The following is a 25,933-nucleotide window of genomic DNA, read 5'->3' as shown; positions in this document are numbered from 1 at the left end:
AAAGGCAAGTCCTGCCCGACCGACCTCATCTCCTTCTAAGGCTGGGGGACCCACCTGGTGGACGAGGGGAAAGCCTGTTGACGTAGTCTACCTAGACTTCAGCAAGGCTTATGGCGTGGCATTCTCCTGGAGAAGCTGGCAGCCCATGGCTTGGACAGGCACACTCTGTGCTGGGTTAAAAATGGGCTGGGCGGCTGGGCCCAGAGAGTGGTGGTGAACGGAGTGAAATCCAGCTGGCGACCGGTCACCAGTGGTGTTCCCCAGGGGTCGGTGTTGGGGCCCAGGCTCTTCAATATCTTTATTGATGACTGGGACGAGGGAAGTGAGTGCACCCTCAGTAAGTTTGCAGGTGACACCAAGTTGGGAAGTGTCGATCTGCCAGAGGGTAGGGAGGCCCTGCAGAGGGACCTGGGCAGGATGGGTCGATGGGCAGAGGCCAAGGGGATGAGGCCCAACATGGCTCAGGGCCGGGTCCTGTGCTTGGGCCACTACAACCCCATGCAATGCTACAGGCTTGGGGCAGAGTGGCTGGAAAGCTGTGCAGAGGAAAAGGCTCTGGGGGTGCTGATGGATGCTTGCCTGAACACGAGCCGGCGGTGTGCCCAGGTGGCCAAGGCCAGCGGCATCCTGGCTGTGTCAGGAATAGTGCAGCCAGCAGGGCCAGGGAGGTGATCGTCCCCCTGTGCTCTGCTCTGGTGAGGCCGCACCTCGAGTGCTGGGGTCAGCTTTGGGCCCCTCACTACAAGAAGGACATTGAGGCCCTGGAGCGTGTCCAGAGCAGGGCTACGAAGCTGGTGAAGGGCCTGGGACACAAGTGCTGTGAGGAGCGGCTGAGGGAACTGGGGTTATTTGGTCTGGGGAAGAGGAGGCTCAGGGGAGACCTCACTGCTCTCTGCAACTGCCTGAAAGGAAGCTGTGGGGAGCTGGGGGTTGGCCTCTTCTCACAGATAACCAGTGATAGGACCAGAGGGAATGGCCTCAGGTTGTGCCAGGGGAGGTTCAGGCTGCAAATGAGGAGACATTTCTTCTCAGAAAGAGCAGTCAGGCATTGGGACGGGTTGCCCAGGGAGGTGGTGGCGTCACCGTCCCTGGGGGTGTCGAAGGAAAGGTTGGACGTGGTGCTTGGGGACAGGGTTCAGTGGGTGATACTGGTGGTAGGGGGGTGGTTGGGCCAGATGACCTTGGAGGGCTTTTCCAACCCTGATGATTCTATGAGAAGGCGTCAAAAACAGCCAGAATGTTGCTGTGGATTTATTTATGTTTTTGGTCAGATTCCTGTCTTCACCCCTAAAACCCATCCGGGAAACTACTCCTCGACTTTGATCAGACAACGACAGGGGGAAGAAAGCAAACCCGCATTCAGCACAACGGGGCAGCGCAGCGCCCTCCGGGGCCGGGCCCCGCGGCTCCTCCTCGCCTGCCCGGGCCGCGGCTGCGCGGGGCCGCGGCTCCTCCCCGGGCCATGGCGGGGCGGCTGCTGCGGGCGGGCGGCGGGCGGTTGGGGGTGGCCGCGCTGCCCCGCGCCCTCCTCGCCGCCTCCGGGCCCGGGCTGTGCCCCCGCCGCGGCTGCGCCCCGGAGGAGGCGGCGGGGGAGGCGGAGGCGGCGCTGCTGGCCCTGGGCTTCAGCCGGGCGCAGGCCCGGCGGCTCCGCGGGCTGCAGCCCCGGCTCGGCCCGCGGCGGGCGGCGGCGGCGGCGGAGCAGCTGCTGCTGCTGGGGCTGAGCGCCGAGGCCGCGCTGGGCCTGCTGGAGCGCAGCCCCGAGCTGCTGCGGGCGGCCGAGGCGCAGCTGAAGGAGCGCGCCGAGTACCTGAGGCGCCTGGGGCTCGGCGGAGGTAGGGCCCGGGGGCGGCGGGGCGGGGGGCTCGCCGCGGTGCCCGCTCGGCCCGGTGCCCGCTCACCCCGGTGCCCGCAGGGCACCTGCAGCGGGTGGCCGGGCGCTGCCCCCAGGTCTTCACCTTGCCCCGGCGGAGGATGGAGGCGGCGGTGCGGGTGCTGCGGGAGAAGTGCCTCTTCACGGCCGAGCAGCTGACGGAGGTCCTGCAGAGCTGCCCCGGGGTGCTGCTGGAGGAGCCCGGCAGCCTCCAGTACCACTTCCAGGTGAGGGGTTTGGGGCGGGGGGGGCTGCGGGGCTGCGGGCACGGCCCGGCTACCGCACGGCACCGGGGCCGCGTGTTGAAGCCCCGCGTCCTGCACGCAGTACGCGTACTTCAGGATGGGGGTCCGCCAGAAGGAGATGGTCAAGGCACGTCTTTTCCGAACGCCCTTCGCTGAGCTGAGGAACCGGCACATCTTCCTGGAGCGCCGGGGCCTCTACCAGACCCCTCTCAAGGGCCAGACCCAAACCAATAACCCCAAACTGAAGGAGGTCCTTCATCTCCCTGAAAAAGAGTTCCTGGCCAACCTGGCCCGCGCCACCCCGGAGGAGTACGAGGTCTTCAAGAAGCTGCTAGCCCGAGAGGAGGAAGAGGAGGAGGAGAAGGAAGAGGAGGAAGAAGAAGAGGAAGAGGACAGGGATACGCTGTATATAGAGGGAGATAAGGGCTTGGATGATGGCAGTAGAAGAGTCTGACAGGGAGGGTGGGAGGCTCCACGGTGTCCCCCAGGCCTCCCAGGCCTACCACCCAGAGCACAGGTGTGAGCCACAGCAGCTGCGGGACCCTGCAAGGCTCTGCGGGCAAGGCAGCAGTAAATCCCATGTATCACAACACAGCACAGACCCTTTTTCCTCCTCATTGACCAGGTGCTTTAGAAAATATCCAGTTTCTATCAAGTGTTTTTATTAAAAACAAAACAAACAAAACAAAACCAAAATAACTAATTCATTTCAAAGACAAGGTTAAATCCTTTTGGCTGTGTTACATACTGTGCTGGATGGGGGGAGGCCGCACTGCGCATCACTGCAGGGAGGATCCGTGGGCTCCCCACCTTCACAGCCGGTGGCAGGGGAGCAAACGTTCTGACCATAGCCCCAGAGTGAAGAGAAGGCTCTGGCCCAACACCCCAGGGGATGGCACAGGCTGCTCTGGTGTTCTCACTTGCGGGTAAGGGGCAGCTTTTCCTCCCACGCCAGGGATGTCCGGGACTCCTGCGCTCGCCCCGCCACATCCCAGGAGCACAGATTCAGGGAGCAGGATCAGGCAGCCTCAGCGAAAAAAAATTAGGGTGCTCTCTCTCTGCGAATCTGATTCTCTGGGGGCAGAAGAGCTATCCCCAGTGCTGGTGGGAAGCCTCACCCTGTCCACCTGCTCATGGCCTCACAGGGCATTGTCCAGCACTGGGCTGCTGCCACAGGCGGTGGCGGCTGCACTTACGCAGCGCGCAGGAGGGAGAGGACGCTGCCGGCAGCGCTGCAGCTCCTGGGCTGGTTCTGCGATGGGAACACCCTCAAGGCTACGCCTGGTCAAACAACAGAGGTGCCTGTGATGCTCACTGGGGGGCTGCCCCACTGGGACACCCCTCCGCTGCTCAGGAAATAACACTCTATGCCATAACTACGATATATCTCTGGTATGTATTAATTTATAATATACACTGTGTATGTTAATACACAAATCTATGTTTAACTAGCGTTGTCATACAAACACAAAAAAAAAACTAGGAACATTTCTAAGCTAAACTTTTCCTTGCCTGCTCTGCGGCAGCCAGCAGGGCGGCCACTGCAGGGCCGCTAACAGCGCCGTGGTGGCATCGGCACCGCAGGGCGATGCGGGGACCGCCGGCAGTGCAGGGGGACAGCCAAGCTGATGCTGTGCCCTGCGCCGCATAGCACCAGAAAGAGCGTGGTGGCACACCCTGGCTGACAATCTTTGCTCTACAGATCACTTTTTAGTAACTTCTAGGTGCTCTATGACTTTCTGAGCTGGGAATTTGGTTAAAACCGTGGCTCGTTTACAAAGCAAAACAAAAAAATGAAGGCAGGGGAAGCTGCCTTAATTCTCCCCTCTCCCCCAGCTACAGTACGGGGACGTGCCTCCACTGCCTGCTCTCGCCTCGCTGCTCAGGGCAGTGGCTCGCAATTTCTAACTCATAGGGAACGTACGTAGGGAAGACCTCCCCGCCCGGCTGCAGGCCAGGTTTCAGGCGATAGCTAAGGCCTTCTGGTCTGCATTGAACTGGTTTATTTGGGGGTTATATGTAACGTATAACCTTGGGTTACGAAAACAGGTTGGCGCAGATGCTGGTGGAAGGGAACTGGGCTCGCAGAGCCGGGAGCTCAGGGCTGTGGGGGGGCGAGTGGGGCCAGGCCCCCTGGGGGCAGGCAGCTGGCTGCTGCAGCACGCCACGCTCGGCTCCTTGGGGCAGAGGGGCACCTGCAGCAAGGCAAGGCAGGGCGAAGGCACTGCTGGTCCGGCAGAGAGAAGGGAGCGCCGCTCGGGTGCTGATCTGGCTGCGTGTCCCTAACGGGCTGGAGGAGAGGGAGTGGCTGACGCCAGGCAGGAAGGCTCCCCTGCTGCGTTCAACCCAGTGAGCAGATCTGATCTTCCTGGTGTTTCAAAAGCCCTTAGGTGTGGAAAGACGAAGCTCCTACTGCTTTGAACCCTGCGGAGGAGCAGGAGGAGAATGAGCTGGTGTGTGGAGCCCCCCCAAAAGCCCAGCAGCTGCCTCTTCCCGTCCCGGATGCCTGTCTTGGGCTGGGAGAAGGGGACCTGCCCCTTGGGGGGCTTCAGCCTGTGCCTGGAACAGACACTTACTCTATGGCTTCTTCAGTGTGTGACTGTCGCTTTGTTTTCTGAAAGAAAAGGAGCGAAAGCACCGTCAGTCCTGCAGCACCTTGGCCCTTGCTCCCTCGCGCCCGAACCCTGCAGCCTCGGGAGCAGCTACGGGAAGCATGCCTGGGCCTCGCGCGCTGTTCCGCGCCCCCTCCCTGCCTAGCCTGGTCCAAGCACCCTGGGGTAAGCCAGAGGTCCCAGGCAGCCGCAGGTTTCTGGCCCCCGGGCAGAGGGGAAGAAGCATGCTTCTGCTGGCTCTACCTGCTGCTTGGCTTCTTGGAACCGGTGCTCTCGCAGCTCTCCTTGTAGCAGACATCCTGGTGTACCTTGTAGACTCTCTTGTACCTGCACACACAGCAGAGAGGAGGGTTGTAGGGATTAACAGGGACAGAGCTGCGTTTGTAAGTGCTGGGGGGGGTCCTCCCCCATTTTCTAGGTACAAACGGCTGAGCCTGCCCTGCCTGGGCAAGCAGCCGGGCTGCTGCACCCATGCTGCAGGCAGGCTGGGGGGGCACAGCGGAGGCCCCCGTCCCTCAACCCCTCTGGGGACAGAGGTGGCCCTGGGCTGGCAGGCAGGGGTGGCACCGTGTCGCGCCCTGCCCTGATGCAGAGGTTGCCTCGCTGGCGCTGGGCACCTGGCAGCAGCTGGCCAGGGCACAGGGCAGCCTCGTGCTCACTCTCCCTTCCCCGGAGCCGCACTGCGGGGCCGGCCCCAGCTCTCGGTGCGAGGGGAAGGGGGAGCACAACCCGCGGGCAGTACTCACAGGTAGTGGCAGGTGCCTCCTTCCCACACGGGGAATGACTTGGTTTCCGAGTACAGCCGCGTGCACGAGTGTGGCACCTTCTTGCAGGCTGCTTGGGGAACAGGAGAGGGGAGCTACCAGCGAGCCCATCTCCAGCCCTGCCTGCCTGCGCCCTGGGGGCCGAGGCCCCCCGTGGCTCCCCTGCTGTGGCCCCGGAGGACCAGGCTCAGCATCGCTTGGAGCCAACCCGCCAGGAGCCGCAGAGCTGCGGCCCCACAGCGCAGCACAATCCTGGCTGCTGGAGGCTCAGCCAGAACCAGGGAGCTGGGTACGGATGGGGGGTGCTCGGTGACCTGTGCCCTGCGGGACCCTGCTGCTGGGACAGCCGCCAACCTCAGCGCATGCAGCAGCGGCACGGCACTCACCCAGCTCGCAGTGCCTGCCCTTGAAGCCCGGGCTGCAGTCGCAGTGGTAGGACTCGCTCTCGCTCACACAGGTGCCTCCGTTCTTGCAGGGGTTTGCAGAGCAGTTCTGCCCAGTGCCTGCAAAACGCGCGCTGCCGTCAGCCCCGCTCTCACGCCCGTCGGGCCGGATTCCCGCTGGCCGTGCCCGCCCCAGACTCACTCTTGCTCTGTGCCTCGTGCAGCTGCAGCGCCAGGCTGCCCCGGGCAGGCTCCTCGATGTTCTCCAGCTTCACGGGAGCCTCTGGTTCTGTGCAACGAGAGGGTCAACGTGACTTCCAGCCTAGGCCAGACCCCAAGGCAGCCCCTCCGCAGCGGCAGCAGGCAGAGGGGACCCAGCCTGGCATCAGGGGGCTGGCCGGGTTTGCAGCAGCAGTTTAGCCCTTCCCTGGTGGCACCCTGGGTATGGCAAACTGGAGGCTGGTCCTGAGCTAGCAGAGGGCCCGGGTGCCCTCCTCGCTGACCTCAGGAGCAAGGCAGGAGCCCAGCCCGTGCTGCATCCCGCATCTCCTCCCACTGCCAACAACCCAGCCCTGGGTTCCCCAACCCACCGTGGGCCACCCCTCTCCCTGGGCTGGGGAGATGTTAGTCCAGGCAGAGGCAACGGGGTCCTGCCCTCCCCTCTGGCTCCCTCAGCCCCGCAGCAGCCTGCCCCGTTGTCGCCCTGTCCCAGGGGAGTGGGGGAGGCATAGGAGGTAGCACTGGGTGACAGGAGGAGGCCAGAAAGGCAGCAGAGCACTTACGTGTCTTCACGGTGATGGATCTGCTCAGCAAAGTGCCGAACCTGGCGCTGATTCTCCCTCTGCCATCCACCAGCTCAGTGAACCTGGGGAAGGACAGCCGTGAGGGTGGGGGGCATGGTGGGGTCCCCAAGGGCTGGAGGCAGCGTGGGTGAGGCACTGGGCACGGCACAAACACCGCAGCAGTGCAGAGGAGCTGCGCCAGCTGACGGAGCAAGGGTTCGCCTGGCTGGGGCGGGCGAGGGGCTGTGCTCAGCCCTGCTGGTGCCTACCTGGGGGCTGGGGAGGGCTCCTCAGCCGTGTCGTGGTCTGCGAGCAAGCGGAGTTCGGGCAGGAAGGCTGGGGGCAGCCTGTTGCGCAGGACCCGGGGGTGTCCAGCCTGGCTCCAGCGCCTCTCCGGAGCCCCATCCCTCTGCACTGCAGGCCACAAAGGGTTAGGCTTAGAGGGAGGCAGGCAGCAAGTCAGCACAAAGACCAGAACGGCATGCTGGTGCCACTAGGGCTGTTTGGGGACAGGTGATGCCACCCGGGCAGCAAGCGCTGCTCCCTTCCCCTACAAAGCACTGCTGAGTTGTAACTCTGCATCCAAAGGCTGCAGAGCAAGCCACCGCTGCCTCCCTCCTACAGGGAGGGCTGGTACCAGCGGGAGGCACCCGCTTTGGGAGCAAGCTCGGTGCAGCTTGGTGCCCCCCCCCGCCCTGGCAGGCACTCACGGGTGGTGACGTAGAGGTGGATGGGCTCGCTGTGCACCTGCCCCTGCTCCGTGTTCTGCACGGCCGTCACGGAGAGGCGGTAGCGCTGCGCGGGCAGCAGGTCCCGCACGGTGTAGGACGCGAGCTTGCCGTTGGGCACGTAGCGGCTCTTGACGCTCTGCAGGGTGGTGACGTTGATGATGTACCCCTCCACGGCGCCAGCGGGCGGCTGCTCCCACGTCACGGACACGGAGGTGGGGGTGACGCGCGAGGCTGTGAGGTTTCGAGGGGGGAGAGGCCCTGGAGCAGGAGGGGGGTGGGAGAAAATAAGCGCCGAGTCTCTGAATGGCAGCAGCTTGCTTATGTGTCACCTCGAGCCTCTTGGGAGCTCGCCCCCAGCCCAGCAAAGCCCCCGCCAGCCCTCGGCCTGCACCGCGCGGCCCCACTCACTCGTCCACACGTGGAAGGGGGCCGTGGCCAGGCTCTCCGAGGGGTGATCTTCTGTCCCCAGGCCGCTCAGCGTGGTGACATGGACGATGTAGCGCTCTCCTGGCTGCAGGTCCCTGCAGAGGAGGAAGGCGGGCGGCAGGAGGTGAGCGCGGTGGCTCACGAGCGCCAGCCGGCCCCGCCGCCCGCCTGCCACGCTCACAGGAAGGTGTACTTGGCCACGCTGCTGTTCAGCTCCACCGTGCGGTCTTCCAGGTCCCCAGGCTGGCGGATGGAGACACGCACCCTACTGACAGTGGAGTGCTTGAGCCGGTGGAGAGCCCATTGCACCGTGATGGTGCTGGCCGTCACGTTCGTGATCTCAAAGCCTTCCACCGGACGCGGTCCTGGCCGGAGCGAGCAGAGAAGCGGGGAGGGCCACAGTCAGCAGCTGGCCGTGGCAGCGGCTCCGTCCCTTCCTGCACCCCCTGACTCCCGTGCCCCGCGCTGCCCATCCACGTCAGCCTTCCTGGCGCCACCACGGGCTTGGCGCCAGCACCGTGACAGCCCAAGCAGCTCGGCGCCACTTCCCCTGCCACGCTCCTTGTCTCAGCACCGGGCAGCCAGGAGCACCCTGGCCTCAACCTCGCATCAGCCGCTCCTCACTGAGCCCGCATTCCCGGCAAGCACAGAGCCCCCCGAGCCTGGCGCCACCTGCCCAGCCACTGCCCCAGCCACGCGCGCACCGGCGCGGACAAGACCCCAGGACAGGGCTGCGTGCCCCGGCACACCCCAAACTCTCGCAGAGGCTGCCGGAGCTGCCCGACTGCCCTCGGTGCCTGCTCCCACCTCCAGGCTGCCCAAGGCCCGGTGCTGCGGGGAAGCACCCGCACGGCTCAGCCCAGCTGGCACGGGAGGACCCCGGCCCCCGGGTGTCCCTTCTCACTAGAGAGCAGCTTTTCCAAGTCCGATCTCTTCCATCCTTGGTTTCCCCCCCAATTCCTACTCCAACCATCCGCGGGCCAGGGATTACGCATGTCACAGGGGACACGGCATTACCTGCCCGTTCCAGAAAGCGGGCTGGACAGGACACGGCGCGACTGCTGTCCGTGCCCGATGGAGCTGTCACCATGCCCAGCACGCTGCCCTGTGCCCCCGGGGGCAAGCTGGGCCCCAGGGGACAACCTGGTGGCCATCTGCCCACCTGCAGAGCGACCGAACCCAGACCCCAGCAGTGAGCCCGTGGAGCAGCCTGCTGAGCAGGACCCAGGGGCCATCCCCGCTGTCGCTGGCTGCTTCCCTACCAGCCCCGGGGCGTTCGATCGCTCCTTCAGACCCTGCTCTCAGTGGCCGCAGCGCAGAGAAAAGCCATTCTCCGTGCTGAGTGCCTCTGAACCCAGACTTCAGGGTCCGCACTGCCTTTTTCAGCCACACCACGGGTGGTGGAGGCTGGGATCGGACCGGAGCAGACCTCCGGGGCACGGGAAGCTGGAGGAGCCAGGAAACCTCCAGGTGCTCCGCCAGCTCCGTGGGGAAGGCACGTGGCTGCGGGCAGAGCGCCGGCGAGGAGAGGCCCCGCAGGCTGGAAACGCCGCCCTGGGCGTCAGGGGGGCCCATACTCACAACCGAATTCCCCTGAGGACACTACTCACTAGTGCGCGTGGTGAGCATGACAGGCCTGCTGATATCATTCTTGTTGTTCACGTTGCGTTTGACTGAAAAGACAGAAATATTGTAGGCTCTGCCGGAGGCTAGTGCCCGTAATTGGTGGGCAGAACGACTTCGGTCCACAAAATCTGTCCTGCGGTAAGAGCCGTCGAAGGATACGTACGTCACGGCGTAGCCGTCAATGAGTTGCCTGGCGGCTGCGTCCTCAGGCGGGTGCCAAGAAATCAACACACCAGTGTCCTCCACCCTTTCCACCTTTAATGAGGTTGGTGGCAGCAATTCTTCAGGGTGTGGGCAAAAGCAAAGGGGAGAGGTAATGCCATGAATCTTTAGAGAACAGACCCCAGCAACGAAATGCAGAGCGGCACTGATGGAGGACAGGGTCCCCTCTCTCTCTCTCTCTCTCTCTTTCTCTCTCGTTGCAGCTCACAGAAACCCTACAGCTGCTGCTGGCCCGTCGTGCTAGGCACCGTGCGTGCGCCGGAGGAGCCGGGGCTGCTCGGCCACCCCGATGGGCTCAGGCAGAGCCAGGGCAAGCAGGCAGTTGGTGCGGCAGAGCTGGGGGCAGAGCATTTGCTGCCATATCCTGGACCACGCGGGGACGCAGTGAACAACCTTCCTCCAGCTTAGAGCCCCGCAGAGATCGCTTAGACCAGATTAGGGGCCTCGGGGATGCTTTTATTCAGGGCTGGAGGCTTTAATCAGATTTCTTTGCCTCCCCTCCCAAGGGCATCCAAGGCGGATGCGATCCCTGCTGCACCTGCACCACTGGAGCCCAGAGGAACTTGTCCCCAGCGTCCCCGCGTGCCTCGCCCGCGTGCCAGCGCCGTCACCTCCAGCAGCCACCCGGCACCTGGCACGACTGAGCCCTGCTGGCATCTGCCCCCAGCATCCACGGGGCCGGGGCTCCCCCAGCGGAGGCGAGATCCGAGCCCCGCCAGGGCGAGGAGAGCTGCCGGTCCCTGATGGCGGAGCCCCTCGGTGGCGGGTGACACGGCCGCCACCGGGCAGGGCGGGCACGCTGCCGTCGAGCCCCTCGCCACATCCTGGCGCCGCTGCTCAGGGCCTTTACCTTTTTCGCAGCTCTTGCCTGTGTAGCTCACTTTGCAGGTGCAGCTGTGGGTGCCGTTGCTGGGCAGGCAGTAGCCTCGGCTCCCACACGGGCTGGAGAAGCACGGGTCGCTGGCTGCAGGGTGGGAGCAAGAACCAGTGGCGATAACGGCGTCGGACACCCCAGCGTCAGCGGCCACACAGGGCTGCGTCCTCCTGCCCCCCTCACCTGTCTCGCAATGGTAACCGAAGAAACCCTCCGGGCACACACACAGGTAGGAGCCTCGGTAGCCTTCGCACTCCCCTCCGTTTTGGCACGGGCCAGACTCGCAGGCGTCCACTTCTGGAGGCGAGAGCACGCAGGCAGTGAAGCACACGCCGCGGGCAGCACACCAGGACCCCAACATGCCCAGGGCCAGCAGAGACACCCACGGCCCCAGGAAAAGCCCACGTGAACGGCCACAGAAGCCAGGACTGCCTGTCGAATGCCACGGCAGCCCAGGCACCCTGCAGAGCAGATCCATAGCTGAGGGACACCTTGTTCTGCCCAAGCTGTGCACTGGGGCACTACCTCCCCACCAGACAAGTTTTGGCTCTGCTGCTGGGGCACACAAACCACAGCAAGCACCAGGGCTGGCAGCGTCCTCTGCAGGGCAAGGAGCCCAAGCGCGCACCCTCGACGGTGGCTGAGACCAGGTGCCAGCCCCGTGGCAGCTCCCAGCCGTTTGCTTTGGTGCAGGTCCCGGCCACATCCCCGAGCCCAAGCGACAGCGGTGCCCGGCAGGGCCCTGCTCGGCAGACTCCCTACCTTCCTCACACTGGATCCCCACGAAGCCCTCGGGACAGAAGCAAACAAAAGAGCCTGGGAGGTCCCGGCAGGTCCCGCCGTTCTTGCAGGGCTCTGACTGGCATTCATCAACTTCTGCAGAGAGGAGAGACCGGCTCAGAGCAGAGCCGGGGCTGGAGGCAGGAGAGGAAGTTTGGAAAGACAGCGCTTCTCGTCCCCACGTCACTCGCTGCCCTGAGCCCCCCAGCCAGAAACAGCCCCACGCGGGGCTGGAGAGCAGGGCAGAGGGGGGAGTGCAGATGGCTGGCGGCACGGGGCTGTGCTGAGATGTCCTGTAGGGTGTGCGTGGCATGTCCCCTCCTTTAATCCCCCCTGCAGCCACGGCGTCTGACCCAGCGAACCCCACCATCCCCGTCAGCCGCCTGCCCCCCCTTCCTCCAGCACCCGCCGAGAGCACCAAGCGGAGCCCGCGCGCCACCACGAAGGCGTGCGCACAGGAGAGCGAGCACAAGGAACTGCTGTGGGGTACGGCCCTGCGCAAGCGTTAAATCTCAAGCTGCTTTTATGTCATATCCCCTCTTGGCCAGTAACTTTGGAGCTGCGTGGGACACTTCTCACCCAGATCTTGAGATCCGGGGCTTCATTACACACGTTCAGACTGTGTGAAGAAGAGCATCACATCAGGAATGTTCTCCAGCAAACTGCTGCGATGAGCAGGGGGACATGGAGGCGCATGGTAGCTGTTAGGGGATCCAGACCCAGCCTCCTGGGAATCACAGCCCCACCAGTGACAGAGACACCCACGCAGCACCTGTCTGCACGGGTGGGCACGCAGCACACGCGCCCTTCCCAGGTGAGCTGGGGGCTCCCCTGAGCCACATGCAGGCAGGAGATGGAAGCTGGTGTGCGTAAGTGCGGGCAGCCCCGCTCCCAACCGCACCATTCACGCCCTGCTCTGGCTGGTGGGCCACAGACTCTCTCCCCTCATCCCTGCGCGAGCTCTGCGCGTTTTCTTACCCAACTCACAGTGGTGGCCCACGTATCCCGGCTCGCACACGCACAGGAACTCAGCGATGCGGTCCTTGCACTGACCGCCATTCAGGCAAGGCTGGGACCGGCACTCGTCGATCTCTGCAAGCATTTGGACAGGGGGGAGAGAAGGCGAGGGCGATGAGCACTGGGGTCCCACAGCAGCATGCTCGGGGGAATAAGAGGTTGCTGGGGTCCCACAGCCATAACCATGGCTCAGCTTCTTCCCGTTGCCTACCGTCGCATTCGGGGGGGTCACTCCAGACGCCCTGCGAGTGGCAGACACGGGGGCTGTTGTGCTGGCTGAGGGCATAGCCCAGCTCGCAGCGGTATTCAGCCAGCGAGCCCACCGTGGTGGAGTTGAAGGAGGCCTGGGCGTGCTTCACCGCGCTGGGCACGCCGCAGTCGATCTCTGCGGAGAGATGGGGCATGAGCAAGGGCAGCGTGGCGCCTGGGGCTCGGTGGCGGCGGCACGGGGCCCTCACCCGTCCGGCAGTGCTTCCCGGTGTAGCCCACGGGGCACGTGCACACAAAGTCCCCGCCGAGGTCCTCGCAGGTCGCACCGTTCTCACATGGGCTCAGAAAGCAGGGAGACGGCACTGGAAAGAGCAGAGGGCACCGGTATGGAGCTGGCAGGGCCCAAAGCTGCTGCCTCTTCCCCTCAGCGTGTCCCCGCAGCGGTTTGGGGGTGACACCCAGCAGCGCAGCACGCTTGCTACCAAAGCTGCGACTCTGTCCCCCCTGACCTTGCAGCACCCACACGTACCGATCTCGCAGTGCCGTCCGGCGTAGCCCGGGGCGCAGTCGCACTTGTACTTGCCGATGTAGTGGAAGCAGGTGCCCCCGTTCTGGCAGGGCCCCGAGGCGCAGGGGTCTGGCTTACCTGGGGGCAAGCAGGAGCTGAGCGGGGAGCAGGACACACACCACCCGCCTCCCTCCCTGGTGTCGGAGCCGTACCTATCTCACAGTGCCGGCCGGTGAAGCGGTAGGGGCAGGTGCAGTGGTACTCGCCATCGGACTCCTTGCAGGTGCCCCCGTTGCGGCACGGCGCCGTGCTGCAGAGCCGCGGCCGGGCTGCGGGAGAGGAGCAGGAGATGCCTAGCGGCTCTCGAGCGAGGCCCACACCCCAGAGGCCGCGCTCTCCTCCCCTCACAGCACGTACCTCTCTCGCAGTGCTTCCCCAGGAAGCCCGGGGGACACTCGCAGGTGTAGGAGTCGTCCTGAGCCTCGCAGGACCCCCCGTTCAGGCAGGGCTCGGAGTCGCAGGGGGAAGGTACCGCTGCAAGGCCAAACAAAGACCTCAGCTCTGCCCTCCTCCCCACTTGCCTCGCCTTCGGGGCAGGCCCCGTGCTCACCCGTCTCGCCTCCCTCCCAGCGCCAAGCCCGTGCCCCGGCTGCAGACACTCACTGTGGTTGGTGCCGTAGTCGGTGTGGCACACGCACAGGTAGCTCCCACCATACTCCATGCAGTAGCCGCCGTCTGGGCACTGCGTGTTCACGTTGCACGGCGTGGCGGTCACCTCTGCCAACGCACAGCAAGACAACCTCCATCAGATGCACTGCAGCAGGACGGCCAGCCAGCGGCCAGCACCTCCCAGCCAAGAACGGGTCCCATGGCTTTATGGAGCATGGTGAGAAGGGAGGGACTGCGGCCACCCGTGCCCCATGGCAAGGGTCATTCTGCCTGCAGAGTGAGCTTTGGAGCTCCAGCGTGCAGAGCTAGGGCTTCCTTCTACAGGCCAAGGCTCGGGAAAGGCACAACTCAAGGCAGAGCAAGAGATGGAGAGAGCATCTCCTCACCACGAGGAGCCTAACCCCAGGCCCTGGCTTGTGTAGGTGGCTCGGATTAAGCGTGTCCCCGTGGCGCTAGGGTTCTGCACTAGGCCTAGGCACAGGCTAGGCCCTTCACCGGCACTTAACTGGCGTTAAGTGTCCAGGAGAGGGAGCAAACACAGCAAGCTCCAACAGCACGCGTGAAGCCTTCACCTACCGAATTCACAGAGGAGACCGAAATACCCCGGCAGGCACTGGCAGATGGTGACGTTCCCCTCCAGGCAGCTGCCTCCGTTACGACACTCGCAGCCCTCAGAGAGCTCTGTAAGAGACGGAGAGGGAGCTTCCCTTGTATTGTGGGGCCAGGGCAGCCAAGTGGCCGTGCTGGAGCCAGCTGGGGGAGCTCAGGACCCACAGCTGCAAGCCCCCAGGCATGGCTCCCCCTCAGAGATCGGGACCACAGCTCAGTCCGGGAGCCCTGAACGGGCTCTGCCAGGGCTGCTTCCCCCTGGGAATGGGCAATTGCTCCTGTAGGGCTTCCCCAGAGGGTCAGCATCCTGCCGGAGAGACCCCAGGTACTCACTGTCGCGGCAGTCCTGCCCGCCGTAGCCCTCCTGGCAGTCGCAGGCATAGCCCTGCTCCAGCTCCAGGCAACTGCCCCCGTTCTGGCAGGGGCTGGAGAGGCAGGCGCCGGGTACCCGGGGGCCACCTGCGGGGAGAAGGACGCTGACCGGACACCTCCCCGGAGGGGATACGGCCGGTGGCCTTTCCGCACAGCCCGGCGTCGCCGCGACGCGCCACGCGCTGCCGCTCACCGTACTGGCAGTTGTTGCCGTAATAGCCCGGGGAGCACGTGCAGATGTAGCGTCCCGGGCGGATGTAGTTGCACGTCTGACGGTTCCTGCAGCTCCGGTCCTCGCAGGAGGAGGGGTCTGGAGGAGGAGGAGGAGGATGCGGTGAGCCGGGCCTCCAGAGAGGGGCAGTGGGGACAAAGCCTCGGCCCTGTCGTGGGCTGCCCCGGGCGCGGGGGCACCAAGCACCTGTCTCGCAGCGCTGTCCCACGAAGGGCTCCAGGCACACGCACGTGTAGTTATCAACCAGGTCGACACAGTGCCCTCCGTTCAGGCAAGGGCTGGACTCGCATTCGTTCACCTCTGCAGGGCAGGACAGGGAGGGGTTGGTTGGACACACACAGCACCGCAGGCTTGCTGTGGTCCCGGCCCTTGTCACCCCACACACGCGGGCAAGAGCGCATCTCCCCGCCTGCTGCTGCAGTCCTGCTGCTCTGCAGGGGCAACAGACGGCAGGTTGGGCAGCGGATATTCCCAGGCACCTTTCCTCTCACTGAGGAACCCAGGGGTCTGTAAACTCCATCGCTTCTCTCCCCTACAAACCTTCACCGGCCAGCAGGGCCAGGCGAGGATGGTGCTCAGCAGGGGGAAGGCTATGCTGGAAAACCAGCGCCACACGCAGCAAGGCCAAGCTCCAGCCCCCCAAAGCCACCACGGGGGATGAGGAATAAGGCTGGGTGGGGAAGTCGGGGTGGGCATGCAGCTTGCCGAAGCGGGAGACATCTCCGTCCCCGCCACGCGGACGCCTGCCGCCAGTGCCCACCTGTCTCGCAGTCTCCTCCTGCGTACCCCGGCTGGCACACGCATGCCGCCGTCCCGTTTGCCTCTTGGCACGTCCCGCCGTTCTGGCACACCTTGGTCTCGCATGGCAACTCCTCTGTGGTGGGACAGCAAAGAGAAGAGGGGGGTGAAGCCACGCACAGGACCAGCACACCGTGTTCCCTGCTACTGCCGGCAGGCAGGGCCAGGCAGAGCGCAGAGCCAGCACCACAAACCGGGCAAGGACGGCTCGGCCAGCCCGGCCCCTCCCTCCGGCTTTGCTTTCTGGGTGCAGGATCCCTCCCCCAGAAGGAAACTCCCCGCTCTCCCTCCCCACCAGCACGGGGACTCACGGGGAGCCTGACACTGGCAGCGTCCCCAGCGCGGGGCGAGCCAGCCCGGCCAGCAGAGGCTGTCCCGCTGCTCCGCTCCCTCTGCTCGCGTGGAAACCTGGCAGCAGTGCCGAGCCCCTTGGACATCAGCCCTCGCTGCCGTCCCCACGCCCAGAGGAGAGGTGTTGTGAGCAGATGCCTCCCCCCCCCAGCGGATGTTGCTGCCTGCATTAGCAGTGACTCATCCGGAGGCGAGCTGGGCCGGCGAGGCTGGGAACGCTCCCAGTGGCTTCCAACGGCTCAGGACCTGGCCACCACCTGCGAAAGCCCCGCACGGAGCAGGGCCCCCCCCCCGAGGCTCCTGCCCAGGCACTAACTGCCAGCGTTTTCCAGCAAGGGCGAGGCGGCGGGCGCGTTCCCCGCAGCCGTGCCGGGACAGGCGCTCCTGGGAGCGGGCTGCCAGCGGAGGAAGCGCTCGCCGCCAGAGCAAAGTTTCCTTTGCTTTCAGCAAGTCGTGATCCAAGACTGCAGCGCTCGGCGCCCAGCACAGCTCCTGCTGGAAACCTCCTGTCCCCGCGGCACCCTGTGAGCCTCCGTACAAACCCCGGCACCTCGGAGCCGCTGTGCCCCCCGTGGGGGTCAGCAACGCAAGCGGACCCTTCCCCAGCACCGCTCGAGGTCTAACAGCTGCTTGCCACTAAACGTGGCAGGAGAAGAACTGGCTGTCATCGGCTCTTCTGTGCCCTCAGAAAACCACTGACAGATCTTCCCCAGCCTGCCCAGACAAACCCATGGGCATGGCAGGGGGGACATAGGGTGCCCGAGAGCCCCCATGCCCCTCTCTGGCTGCCCCATCTCCTCCCACAGGCCCGCCGTCTCTCAGTTCCTTCCTGGGGACACGAGTGGCTCTCTGAGACCTGGTGCATGGCTCAGGCCGAGGAGCTCTGCCCAAAAACAGGGTGGGAGGATGTGGCACAGCCATTTCATCACCTCTCCGCTGGCTCTGCCGAGCCTGGCAGCACAGCCTCCAAGGCTTCCCTGTCCCTGCTTACAAGGGGGATGCCTCCAGGCACACGTGTCTCGTCCTCCTCACGCAGGGCAGCTAAACAGGGCAGCCTGCAGCTGCCTGCAGGCCCCGTCTCCGCAGACAGGAGCCAACGCAGCACCCAGGAGCAGATGCAGGATGCCCAGCGGAAACCACGGGTGCTGATGGCTCCACAGTGCCTTCTGGAGGAGGCGCGACACTCACCCATCTCGCAGCTGGCACCTCTGAAGCCCGGCAGGCACCGGCAGCTGAAGCTGTTGACGCCGTTGACGCAGGTGGCTCCGTTCTGGCATGGGTGGGAGAGACACTTGTCCACGTCTGAAAGAGCGAGGGGAAGGCAGGGGCTCAGCGAGGAGCGGGGCAGGCAGGGCTGGAGCCTGCGGAGGCGCGGGGAGGCCGCTCACCGACGTGGCACCTCTTCCCCGTGAAGCCTGCGAGACAGGAGCAGGTGTAGGAGGGGTTCCCCGTGATGCAGTCCTCGATGCACTTCCCCCCGTTCAGGCAGGGCCGCAGCGTCAGGCACACGGAGGCTGCGGAGACAAGCGCGCCCTCCGCTCACAGCCCGCCCCGGCAGGGCTGACGCGCTGCCGTCCGGCGCCGCGGCCGCCGGGGTCTGTCCTGGCGTCCGTCCAGCCCCACCAGCACCGCCGTCCGTGCGTGCGTGCGTCAGGCTGGGTACAGTCACCCGGCTCTCTGGGGCGCTCGGGGAGCCCGCGTTTGGGGGCTGCGTGCCCGCGGCCGGGCAGGGCTCGCTCCTCCCGGGCTCCCTGCCGGGTGGGGTGACAGTTTTATTCCTGCTGCAGGAGCGGGGAGGCAGGGCCAGCCCCGCCGGGCAGGGGACAAACGCCAGGCGTTATCCAGCCAGCCCCTGCCTATGGCCTGGGGCAGAGGGGCAGGAGAACCTGTATAAAGCAAACCCACAGGTGATATACAACACGCGTAGATTAGCGGGTAAGAAAGCACAGCCAGGGTGGGGCGGGGACAAGGAACAGGAGGTCGGTGGCTCCACGGAGGGCGAGCTGGGGTGGCCAGGCACAGCCCCCGCTCACTGCTGGCTGCCCTGGGCAGCAGCTGCCCCACGGGACGGACGAGCCTCCCCAGCCCCATGGTGGGTACGGGACCCATAGAGCCCCTCGTGCGTGCCCTCACCTCCTCCCCGGCACCCTGCACGGCTCCCCGCGCCTCGCAGCCTGCCTCGGTCTCAAGAGCTTTCCTCCCCATCCGCTTTTGCAGCCCGTGGCAGGCAGCCCCAGCACGAGTGGCTGGGCCCTGAACCAGCCCGGCGATCCCCGGGCACAGATCCTCGGGAGCCAGGCTTCCCGAAGCGGTGCCGGCGGCTCCAAGGGATGGCATCCCCATCGCTGCCCCCACCCTGAGCCCTCCCAGAGCCCTTCGAGCTGTCTGATCCACCCACGGGTTGCTGCTCTCTCCCCTTGGGGAGGGAGGTGAGGGTGGGGGTCGAGGCAGGGAAAGACAGGGCTGGAGAACAGTTTGGGGTCGGGTTGGGAGTTAAATAAACCTAACTGCTGTCCTCTTACTTGTATTGCTGCAGCCCCCCACTTGCACCTGGGCATCATCGATTCTGAACACCCAGCGCCCGGGGATACCCACATTTGTCGTCATCTCCACGTCAGCGATGTCATCGGTGCGGGATCCAGGGATGTTGAAGTAGCGCTTTCCATCACCGGCGTTAAAACCTGCCTGGGAGGACAAGGGCAGAGAGCAAAGAGACATCAGCACGGCAAAGCGACGCTGCGGGGGCAGAGGCAAGGGGCACGGCAGCACGAAGGGACGCTCCGCAGGACCGCGTGTCACTGCCACCACCCAGGTTCCCTGGATTCCTCCGGCATCCCCTCCGTGACGTATTATTCCCCAGGACAACCACAGCCCTTCCTCGCCCTCGGGAACCCACGCGCAAGGGGGGGCCCGGGCTCACAGCACCCTCTGGCAAGCCCAGCCCAGAGGTGTGGGGCGAGAGGGACGTTTCTTCCCTCGAAACTCTGCTTCTCCTCAGCGGGAGCTGCTGGAGGGCTGCCCACTGGCCAAGGTGTGCAGTCGCTGCCCTGTTTACATCCATAAAACCCGCGCTCCTGAATTCAGGGATTCAAAACGTGTCCCCTTCCTCTACACCTGCGATTTCCTGCAGGCGGGCAGGCGGGGAGCCAAGGACAGATCAACTGGTGGTAAATTCACACATCCGAATGGGGACCGGGTTGCGTTTTTTTTCCCCTCTTAAACACAACAACACACACAAGGATGAAATAAAAATACAAGTGAAAGCTGTGCTGGCCGCGGCAGCTGCCGAGCTGCTCTTAAAGTCTGAGGTTAGGAAGGAAAAGGAACTAAGAGGCAGCAGCCAAGGTAAAGAACCGTGGTTTCGTTGTAACAAAGTCCCCTATATGGTCTCAGCTCCGAGAACGAGAGCACACACGGATATTTAAGAACCTCAGAAAAGCAGGGGAAGGGAAGGAGGGAGGGAGCCACCACCAAAAATCCCTGGACTGCTTTGTGCTGCCAGGAACAGCTCTAGGGAAAGCAAAGGGCAGCCGTGAGCGCGGCGGGCTCGGGCGCTACCTGGGGACGACGGCCGCGTCCGCTGCTTACCTGCGCTGCGATGCCGCCAAGCCCAGCAAAGTCCCCCCCACTGCTGGCGTGCATACCCGTGGTCCAGGTGATGGACTCATAGTTGAAGATGGTGAAGGACAGCTTGCCATCCGTGATGAGGACAATCTGGAAAGTGTTTACCTGCGGGAGGGAGGGGAGAAGGCTGTGAGAGGGTGGAGGGCAGGCAGGGAGCACAGTTGAGGAGCGAGCGGGCCAGAAAAAGGACAGAAAATGAAGCTGTCAGGCAGGAAGGCTGCGGCAGCACGCAGCAGAGGGATGCTTCCTTCAGCACCAGCCCTCCTCTCCTGGGAAGGGCAGCGGTGAGCCCTCAGCAGGGCTCTCCGTGTCGAGCCAGGACTAAGAAACACCAACGCCTAAGCAGGAGAAAACCCTTTCAAAAAAGAACTCCTGTTCCCAGTGGCAGTACAGGGAAAGGCAGCAAGTACCTTTGAATGGGAAATCAAACTTATTAAGGTACATAAATTTGCCTTCAGATCCCTGGAGCTTAGAAGAAAGCCCTGGGATGGCAGCCGGGCCACGACAGCTGACAGCAGGACAGGATTGCAGCTGCATCCCAGAGAGATACCCGACGGTGAAGAGGAACAAGACTTCAGAGCCAAGTTTCCAACCAGCTTTTGTAAGCGTGGGGCTCTGGGCACAAACCCGGGCTTCTCAGCAAGGCTGTAGAAGACGACAAAGCTCCAGTTCCTTCAGGAACCCGTCTTAAAAAACCCACCCCTAAGCTAATTGCTCCCTCACTCGTCAGGGCTGGCCGCCTCAGGAGTGCTGGCAAAGGCCCAGCCCCAGCACCGCGGTGCTGTGCAGGGTGTTGTGGCACAAGCTCTGCCCACCACCCGCCAGGGCCCCCACCGCTCACCGGTGAAAACGAACTTCCCCCGAAGAAGGTGACCCGGTACCAGGTAGCGATGAACACCCACTGCGCGGAGAAGTCGGGGAACTCGGGGAAATACTGCGCGATGTCCCTGGTCGCCCGCTCCAGAATGGCCTGGTCTCGGCTCTCCCGGTAATACACATCGCCCGCCCGCCGGTTGTCCACATCTGCCCAGAAAGCTGCCACCACGCGCCGGTCCTTGGAGATTGGGAAGGCGACCGGCGTGAACTGGGAGACCTCCTTCAGGAAGGAGATGATCCCGTTGTTGTTAACCTGCGGAGATGCGGGACAATGGGCAAGGGCGGCCCCGGCCCCGAGGAGCACCGAGGCCTCCACGGGCACTTCCCCAGGTGCCCTCCGCAGCCCTGGCCATCCCGAATCCTTACTTTAGAGGCGCTTTTTCCTTCACCTGTTTCCCCCCCAACCTCCTTCCACAAATATTTGAGCGCTTCCCCTTCCTGCCCTTTGAAGCACGGACGTGCCCCAGGCCGGGGAAAGCGGCCTCACCCCCCGGCCTCCGCCGCGGAGGGCCAGGAGCCCGAACAAACCCAGCCCTGTTCTCCCGCCAGGAACAGCTGGGAGAGCGCCCGCCCGCGCCGGGGGCACCCCAACCAGCGGTGTGGGCTGGAAAACGAGCGGCAGGGCTGGCGAACATCATGGGACCGAGTGCCACCATCCCACCGAGCCCCCCCGTCCCCAGGCAGCAGGGGATGCCAGCACCCGAAGGCTCGCTGGCTCCCAGCGCTAATTAACTCCTGTAATTAGCGGCCAAGGAGGTGCGCCCCCCCCCCCCCCTCCCGGCACACAGCAAAGGCGATCGCACAGCCCAGGAACGAGGGGAAACCACGGCCGTGGAAATCTACAGCCCAAATATTCCAGAGGGAACGGGGCCCAGCGCTGCTCGCAGCCGGGAGGGGAGCGGGCCTGCAGGTGTGACGCTTGCAGGGGGGCCGCTCGCCTTTTGGGCACTTTCAGCCCTGGGGAGCCTGGGCAGGGGCCCCCGGTGCTGGCCGGGTGCCGGGGCCGTTTGTAAGGGTCCCAGGAGACGCGGCCGCCCACAAAACAAGCGCTGGGTACGGGACAGCCCACACCGCCCTGGGCAGCTGCCACCGTGACTAAGGGGAACGCGATTCCCCGTTCACAAACCCTGCGTAACCTTGCGGTGTCCGCGGAGGAACATTCTTCCCGTTATTAAAGCAAGATGGGAGAGAGCCGGCGCCAAGAAGGGTTGTGTGTGTGTGTGTGCGTGTGTGTTTTTGTTTTGTTTGGTTTATGGAGGAGGAGGGGGCGGGCTCAGAGGGACCCCCCAGGGCTGGGCTGTCCGGGCCCTGTGCTTCGGCCGCTGCTCACAGCCTGCGCTCGAGGCAGGGACACGTGTGACAGGCAGGGGGCACGGCCCCGCGGCCCGAGCCCCGGGGTCAGCGCATCTCCCGCACCCGCTGCGGGGCTGGTGCCTTCATTTGGGAGAAGTCACCGTGCCAAGGACATGCGGTGTCCAACCAGCACGTGCGCTCAGCCAAGACAACGGGTCGTAACGTCCCGGCTTGTTCTGTAACGGGCTGAGCTCACCTCCGAGACGGTGCCAGGACGGTGCCCAGCGCTCTCCGTTAGCCACACAGGTCGGGCAGGACAGGGAGCAGCTCTTGGTCTGCCCCACGAGCCTGCTCTGAATTGCTGGTCAGCTTGGACCGAATCCAAACAAGACCATCGAGACACCAGCTATGCCAAAAGCTGGGCCGACAGCTGACCGCAATGCTTTCCAGACAGCAAAAAAACCACACCTGCCCCTTTTCCCCGCTTCCCTGCCCCAAGAGGAGAAAGCTGGGTCTCACCAGCTCTGCTGCCCACACAACAACTTGCAAGCCAGCTGCTCCAAACTGGGCTTTGTCCTCCTGTCCCCAAAGGGGGCCTAGGCAGGGATCCCTTCAGGATGACGAAGGCCCTGCCGCACCCGCAGGCAGACACGGACCTGCCCCAAGGCTGGGCACTCGAGGAGGAAGAGGGGAACAGGTCGCAGCAAGCCCCATGTGCCTGGCATGTCGGGCAACACCCACCCAAGCCCAGCATCCTGCAGGAACCTCCCTCTCGCTGCCACACCGCTGACGGTGCGCCTGGTCCCTTGCTCTCAGGGCAAGGAGTTCCCAAATTTTGGCTCCCCTGGAGAGCACCAGGCCATCCTTCACCACTTCAAGGGCCCTCCTGAACACTGCTGGTGGCAGCTTTTGGAGTGAGCTCTAGCAGCCAAGAGCGCATCCCCACCACATAAGGTCAGCTCTCGGTGGAGCTGCAGGGATTGCTCCTTCCCAGGTCTTGGCTTCAGGGCTCAGCCCCAGCGGGAGCTGCCGGAGCCGAGGTGTGACCATCGCCGGAATATCCCCACCTTCATCTCCCTGGGGGGACCGCTTTAAACGCCGTGCTTTCGGTGTCAGCAGAAATGAAGGCTTGCTGGAGCCCAGCCAGCACGGCGGGAGGGATGAGGACAAATCTCTGCTGCCGGGCTGTGCATCCGCAGGGCTCCCGCTGGAAGCTGCCGAGCGATGCTCCGGTCCAGAGAGAGCCCGTCCCGGTGCACGAGCAGGCTGGGGAACGCCAACGTCCCGTGGCAAGCCTGCAGAAGGCGAAGCGCAGAACTTCGTCTTTCAACACCGAGTCCCACCCTTCCTCCTCACGCCTCCCCAGCGCCGGCCGGGGCGCGGGACGGCACGCCTCTGTCCTGGCAGCACCTGGGCACGTACGTGCGTCCCCGCGGGGCAGCCGACGGCCCCGGCAAGGCCCCCGAGAGCCGGCCGGTGCGCGGGGAGCTGCTGCCTCGTGCCCGGCTGCAGGGACGCTGGCACGTCAGCATGCCCGGCTGGAAAGAGCATGGAAAGCAGAAGGCTCCGTTTTAAAATCCTCGGAGGAAATGCAATTTTTAGAAAACTCGGGAGATGCCAGTGCGTCCTCCCAGCTCGATTAATGACTCTCACATGGAGATCGGCAGGCACGTCCCGCAGCTGCGGCTCAGCTCGCAGCCCAGGAGCCTCGCAACATCTGCTCCGGCGCTGGCGTTGCCACGGCCGCACAGTGCCTGGGCGTTCAAACAAGGCTGCGGCTCTCGGTGGCCACAAGACGCTCCGGGATGCCGCCCCGGGGTTGCCCGCAGAGGATTGAGAGCATCTCGGGGGGGGTTGTGAGCACCGCGGCGGGGTCGTGGCTGCGCCCCACGGCACAGAGCCGCCTGTCCAAAGCCAACGGCTCCGGTGCAAGCCGGGCTCCCGGCCCTCGCCTTTCAGCAGAGCCTGGAGGACGGCTCTGGCTATTCCCCGTCCCACCCCGCGGGTGCCCTGTGCCGGGCGATTCCCAGGAGGCCGGCGGGAGCCCCGCGAGGCTGGGATCCCCCCGCACGCCCCGGGGCTTGCTCCCGGCACCCCGGCACCGCTCCGGTGCTCCGGATTGAAGCGGGGCCATCCCGTTTGACCCCACAACCCCACGCCCCGCCAAGACGTGCCGGGAGCGAGCCGAGCCGAGTGTTAATAAAGAAAAAAAGGGGAAAAAAGGGGAAAAAGAGGAAAAAAAAAGGGGAAAAGGGGGGAAAAAAGGCGGGGGGGGGGGAAGGAGGAAAGGGAAGAGGCTCGGAGGGGAAGAAGGGGGAGGCTGCCAGCCCCCGCCTGCCCGCTCCCCCCGCGGCCCGGCACTCACGTAGAGCCCGGTGTGCCCCGCTCCGAAGAAGGGGAAGCGCACGGAGAGCGGCCGCAGCTCGGAGCCGCCGTCGTCCTGCTTGAGCGTGGCGGCGTCGCCCTGCGCCGGCCCGAAGGGGTAGAAGTCGGCCAGCGGCACCACGCCGCCCGCCCGCAGCCACTCGCCCAGCGCCAGCAGCACGACGCAGCAGCCCCGCAGCACCCGCATGGCCGCGGCCGTCGCCCCCCGGGGGCCGTCCCGCAGCGCTCACGCCGGCACCGGGCGCCGCGACATGGCGGCGGCGGCGGGGGGGGGGGGGGGGGGGGGCGGAGCGGGGCGGGGGCGCCGCGCGGGGCTCGGGGCTCGGAGCGCCGCTGCCCGCAGCTCCCCGCGCTGCCCGCACGGCGGCTCCGCGCCCGCCCCCGCCGGCGGCATTTGCATAGCCCGGGGCGTCCCGGCCAATGGGAGCTCGGGCTGAAGGCGGGGGGCGGGGTTATGCAAACGAAGGGGGCGTGGCCGTGGGGGGGTCCCCACGCGCGGGGGGGGGGGGGGCGCCGGGTGCGGGGCCCGAGGCGGGGGGGGGGGGGCGGGGAGGAGCAGGGAAGAAATGCTGTTATTTGCTTTTTTTCCCCCCCCCTTTTTTTTTTTTTTTTTTTTTCAGGTGCTAAAAATATTATCAGGAAATTCTTCTCCGGAATGCGATGTTTTAAGTTACGCTTTCGGCTCAAGGGCCTCTTTGTCTCCCCTGGAAAAAAAAAAATAAAATAAATACTAACAATCATAATATAATAATAATAATAAACCCGACGCATTTATCACCGGCAACCCGTTTTAGCACAAAGACCCCACTTCTCCCGGCAAAGGGAGCGAGCCCACGGTGCCCCCGCGTCCCTTGTCGCACCCCGAGGTGCCCCCAGCCCCGCGGGCCGGGGGACACGAGGGGCAGCGTCCCCTGGGCAGCCCTGGAAGCGGGGGGGTGCCCGAGCCAGCCCCCGGCCCCGGGGGGGCTGCGCGTTGTTGCCCAGCCCCGCGATATAAATCCCCTGCGAGGCACGCCGCGGCGCTGAGCGCAGGCCAAGGAACAAATTATGTAAGGGCTGAAGCGAGCGGCGAGCAGCAGCAGGGCTCCGCCGCCGCCGGGGGCTGTTACGTGGATGCCCCCGCGGAAAGTTTGCCTCACGGGGACCCGGCTGGCCGCTAGCGTGGGGGGGGGGGTCCCAAAATGGTCGCCCACGTTGGACGCTGCCTTAGCTGGAGCACAGCGCGGTGTCTGGGGAGGTGCAGGGCGGGCTGGGGCCCCGGGCACGGCGGAGAGAGGCTGGCGGCTGGACGGAGCAGGAGCCGGGCCGTGTCCTCCCACGGGACGCGGAGAACGCCCTGGGGAGCTGCACTGCCTGCACTGGGGCCTGGCCAGGCCTGGGACCCGCGGAGCTGCCGCCTGGCCTCACCGGGCAGGACACGGGGCCTCAGCGGCTGTCTCAGGGCTGTTTCCCTGCCTGGAGCGCTGGGCCGTGACCGCCCAGGCTCTCACAGGTCTCCTGGTGCGGCTGCAGGGGGAGGCTGAGCGGGGGTCACCGCCGCCGCCCCCAGCGCCGAGCCTCACTGAGCCCCACCTGCGGCCCTCCCGCAGCCCTCGTGAGGAACAGGGCCCCGGAGGCCCTTTAGGAAGCGTTTTTAGGGACCCCCCTGCCCTCCGTGTCTGCACATGCGCCCCA

At 65.0% G+C, this 25,933-nt stretch overlaps 2 protein-coding genes across 5 annotated transcripts; one reads left to right on the top strand and one right to left on the bottom strand.

Moving 5' to 3' along the window:
• Window positions 1–1,447: 1,447 nt before the first annotated feature.
• On the top strand, window positions 1,448–2,805 carry MTERF4 (mitochondrial transcription termination factor 4). Its single transcript, XM_083849040.1, has 3 exons — window positions 1,448–1,832; window positions 1,913–2,097; window positions 2,198–2,805. The coding sequence occupies exons 1-3, from the start codon at window positions 1,463–1,465 to the stop codon at window positions 2,567–2,569; spliced, it is 927 nt and encodes a 308-aa protein (XP_083705166.1). The 5' UTR covers window positions 1,448–1,462; the 3' UTR covers window positions 2,570–2,805.
• On the bottom strand, window positions 2,802–24,541 carry SNED1 (sushi, nidogen and EGF like domains 1). Of its 4 annotated transcripts, none has more exons than XM_083849030.1 (33): window positions 24,240–24,541; window positions 20,547–20,834; window positions 19,670–19,810; window positions 18,604–18,766; window positions 17,470–17,595; window positions 17,270–17,383; window positions 15,693–15,806; window positions 15,119–15,232; window positions 14,894–15,010; window positions 14,662–14,787; window positions 14,296–14,400; window positions 13,714–13,827; window positions 13,468–13,584; window positions 13,263–13,379; window positions 13,072–13,188; window positions 12,791–12,904; window positions 12,544–12,717; window positions 12,294–12,407; window positions 11,298–11,411; window positions 10,719–10,832; window positions 10,512–10,625; window positions 9,424–9,720; window positions 7,995–8,178; window positions 7,796–7,908; window positions 7,367–7,645; window positions 6,926–7,070; window positions 6,657–6,739; window positions 6,077–6,163; window positions 5,878–5,994; window positions 5,474–5,564; window positions 4,971–5,054; window positions 4,692–4,729; window positions 2,802–4,539 (listed from the first exon to the last, which is right to left on the bottom strand). In XM_083849030.1, exons 1-32 carry the CDS (start codon window positions 24,444–24,446, stop codon window positions 4,693–4,695), a joined length of 4,341 nt encoding a protein of 1,446 aa, XP_083705156.1. In that variant the 5' UTR covers window positions 24,447–24,541; the 3' UTR covers window positions 2,802–4,539; window position 4,692. The 4 variants fall into 4 exon arrangements, with proteins under 4 accessions (XP_083705156.1, XP_083705157.1, XP_083705159.1 ...); XM_083849031.1 differs by having other exon boundaries at window positions 5,474–5,561; XM_083849033.1 differs by having other exon boundaries at window positions 9,424–9,486.
• Window positions 24,542–25,933: the final 1,392 nt, after the last annotated feature.

The sequence above is a fragment of the Anser anser genome (genome assembly GCF_964211835.1).
Source record: "Anser anser genome assembly, chromosome: 9".
Taxonomy (NCBI): domain Eukaryota; kingdom Metazoa; phylum Chordata; class Aves; order Anseriformes; family Anatidae; genus Anser; species Anser anser.
Note: the sequence above shows the minus strand (reverse complement) of the source record. Positions and strands in the feature narration are given on the sequence as shown.

Coding starts and splice junctions, on each gene's coding strand:
- MTERF4 (XM_083849040.1), top strand. CDS start 1,463: ATGGCGGGGCGGCTGCTGCGGGCGGGCGGCGGGCGGTTGGGGGTGGCC. Junction 1,833..1,912: donor GCGCCTGGGGCTCGGCGGAG/GTAGGGCCCGGG, acceptor CGGTGCCCGCAG/GGCACCTGCAGCGGGTGGCC. Junction 2,098..2,197: donor GCCTCCAGTACCACTTCCAG/GTGAGGGGTTTG, acceptor TCCTGCACGCAG/TACGCGTACTTCAGGATGGG.
- SNED1 (XM_083849030.1), bottom strand. CDS start 24,446: ATGCGGGTGCTGCGGGGCTGCTGCGTCGTGCTGCTGGCGCTGGGCGAG. Junction 6,740..6,925: donor GAGCCCTCCCCAGCCCCCAG/GTAGGCACCAGC, acceptor GTCCTTCCCCAG/GTTCACTGAGCTGGTGGATG. Junction 5,995..6,076: donor GCACGAGGCACAGAGCAAGA/GTGAGTCTGGGG, acceptor CGCGTTTTGCAG/GCACTGGGCAGAACTGCTCT.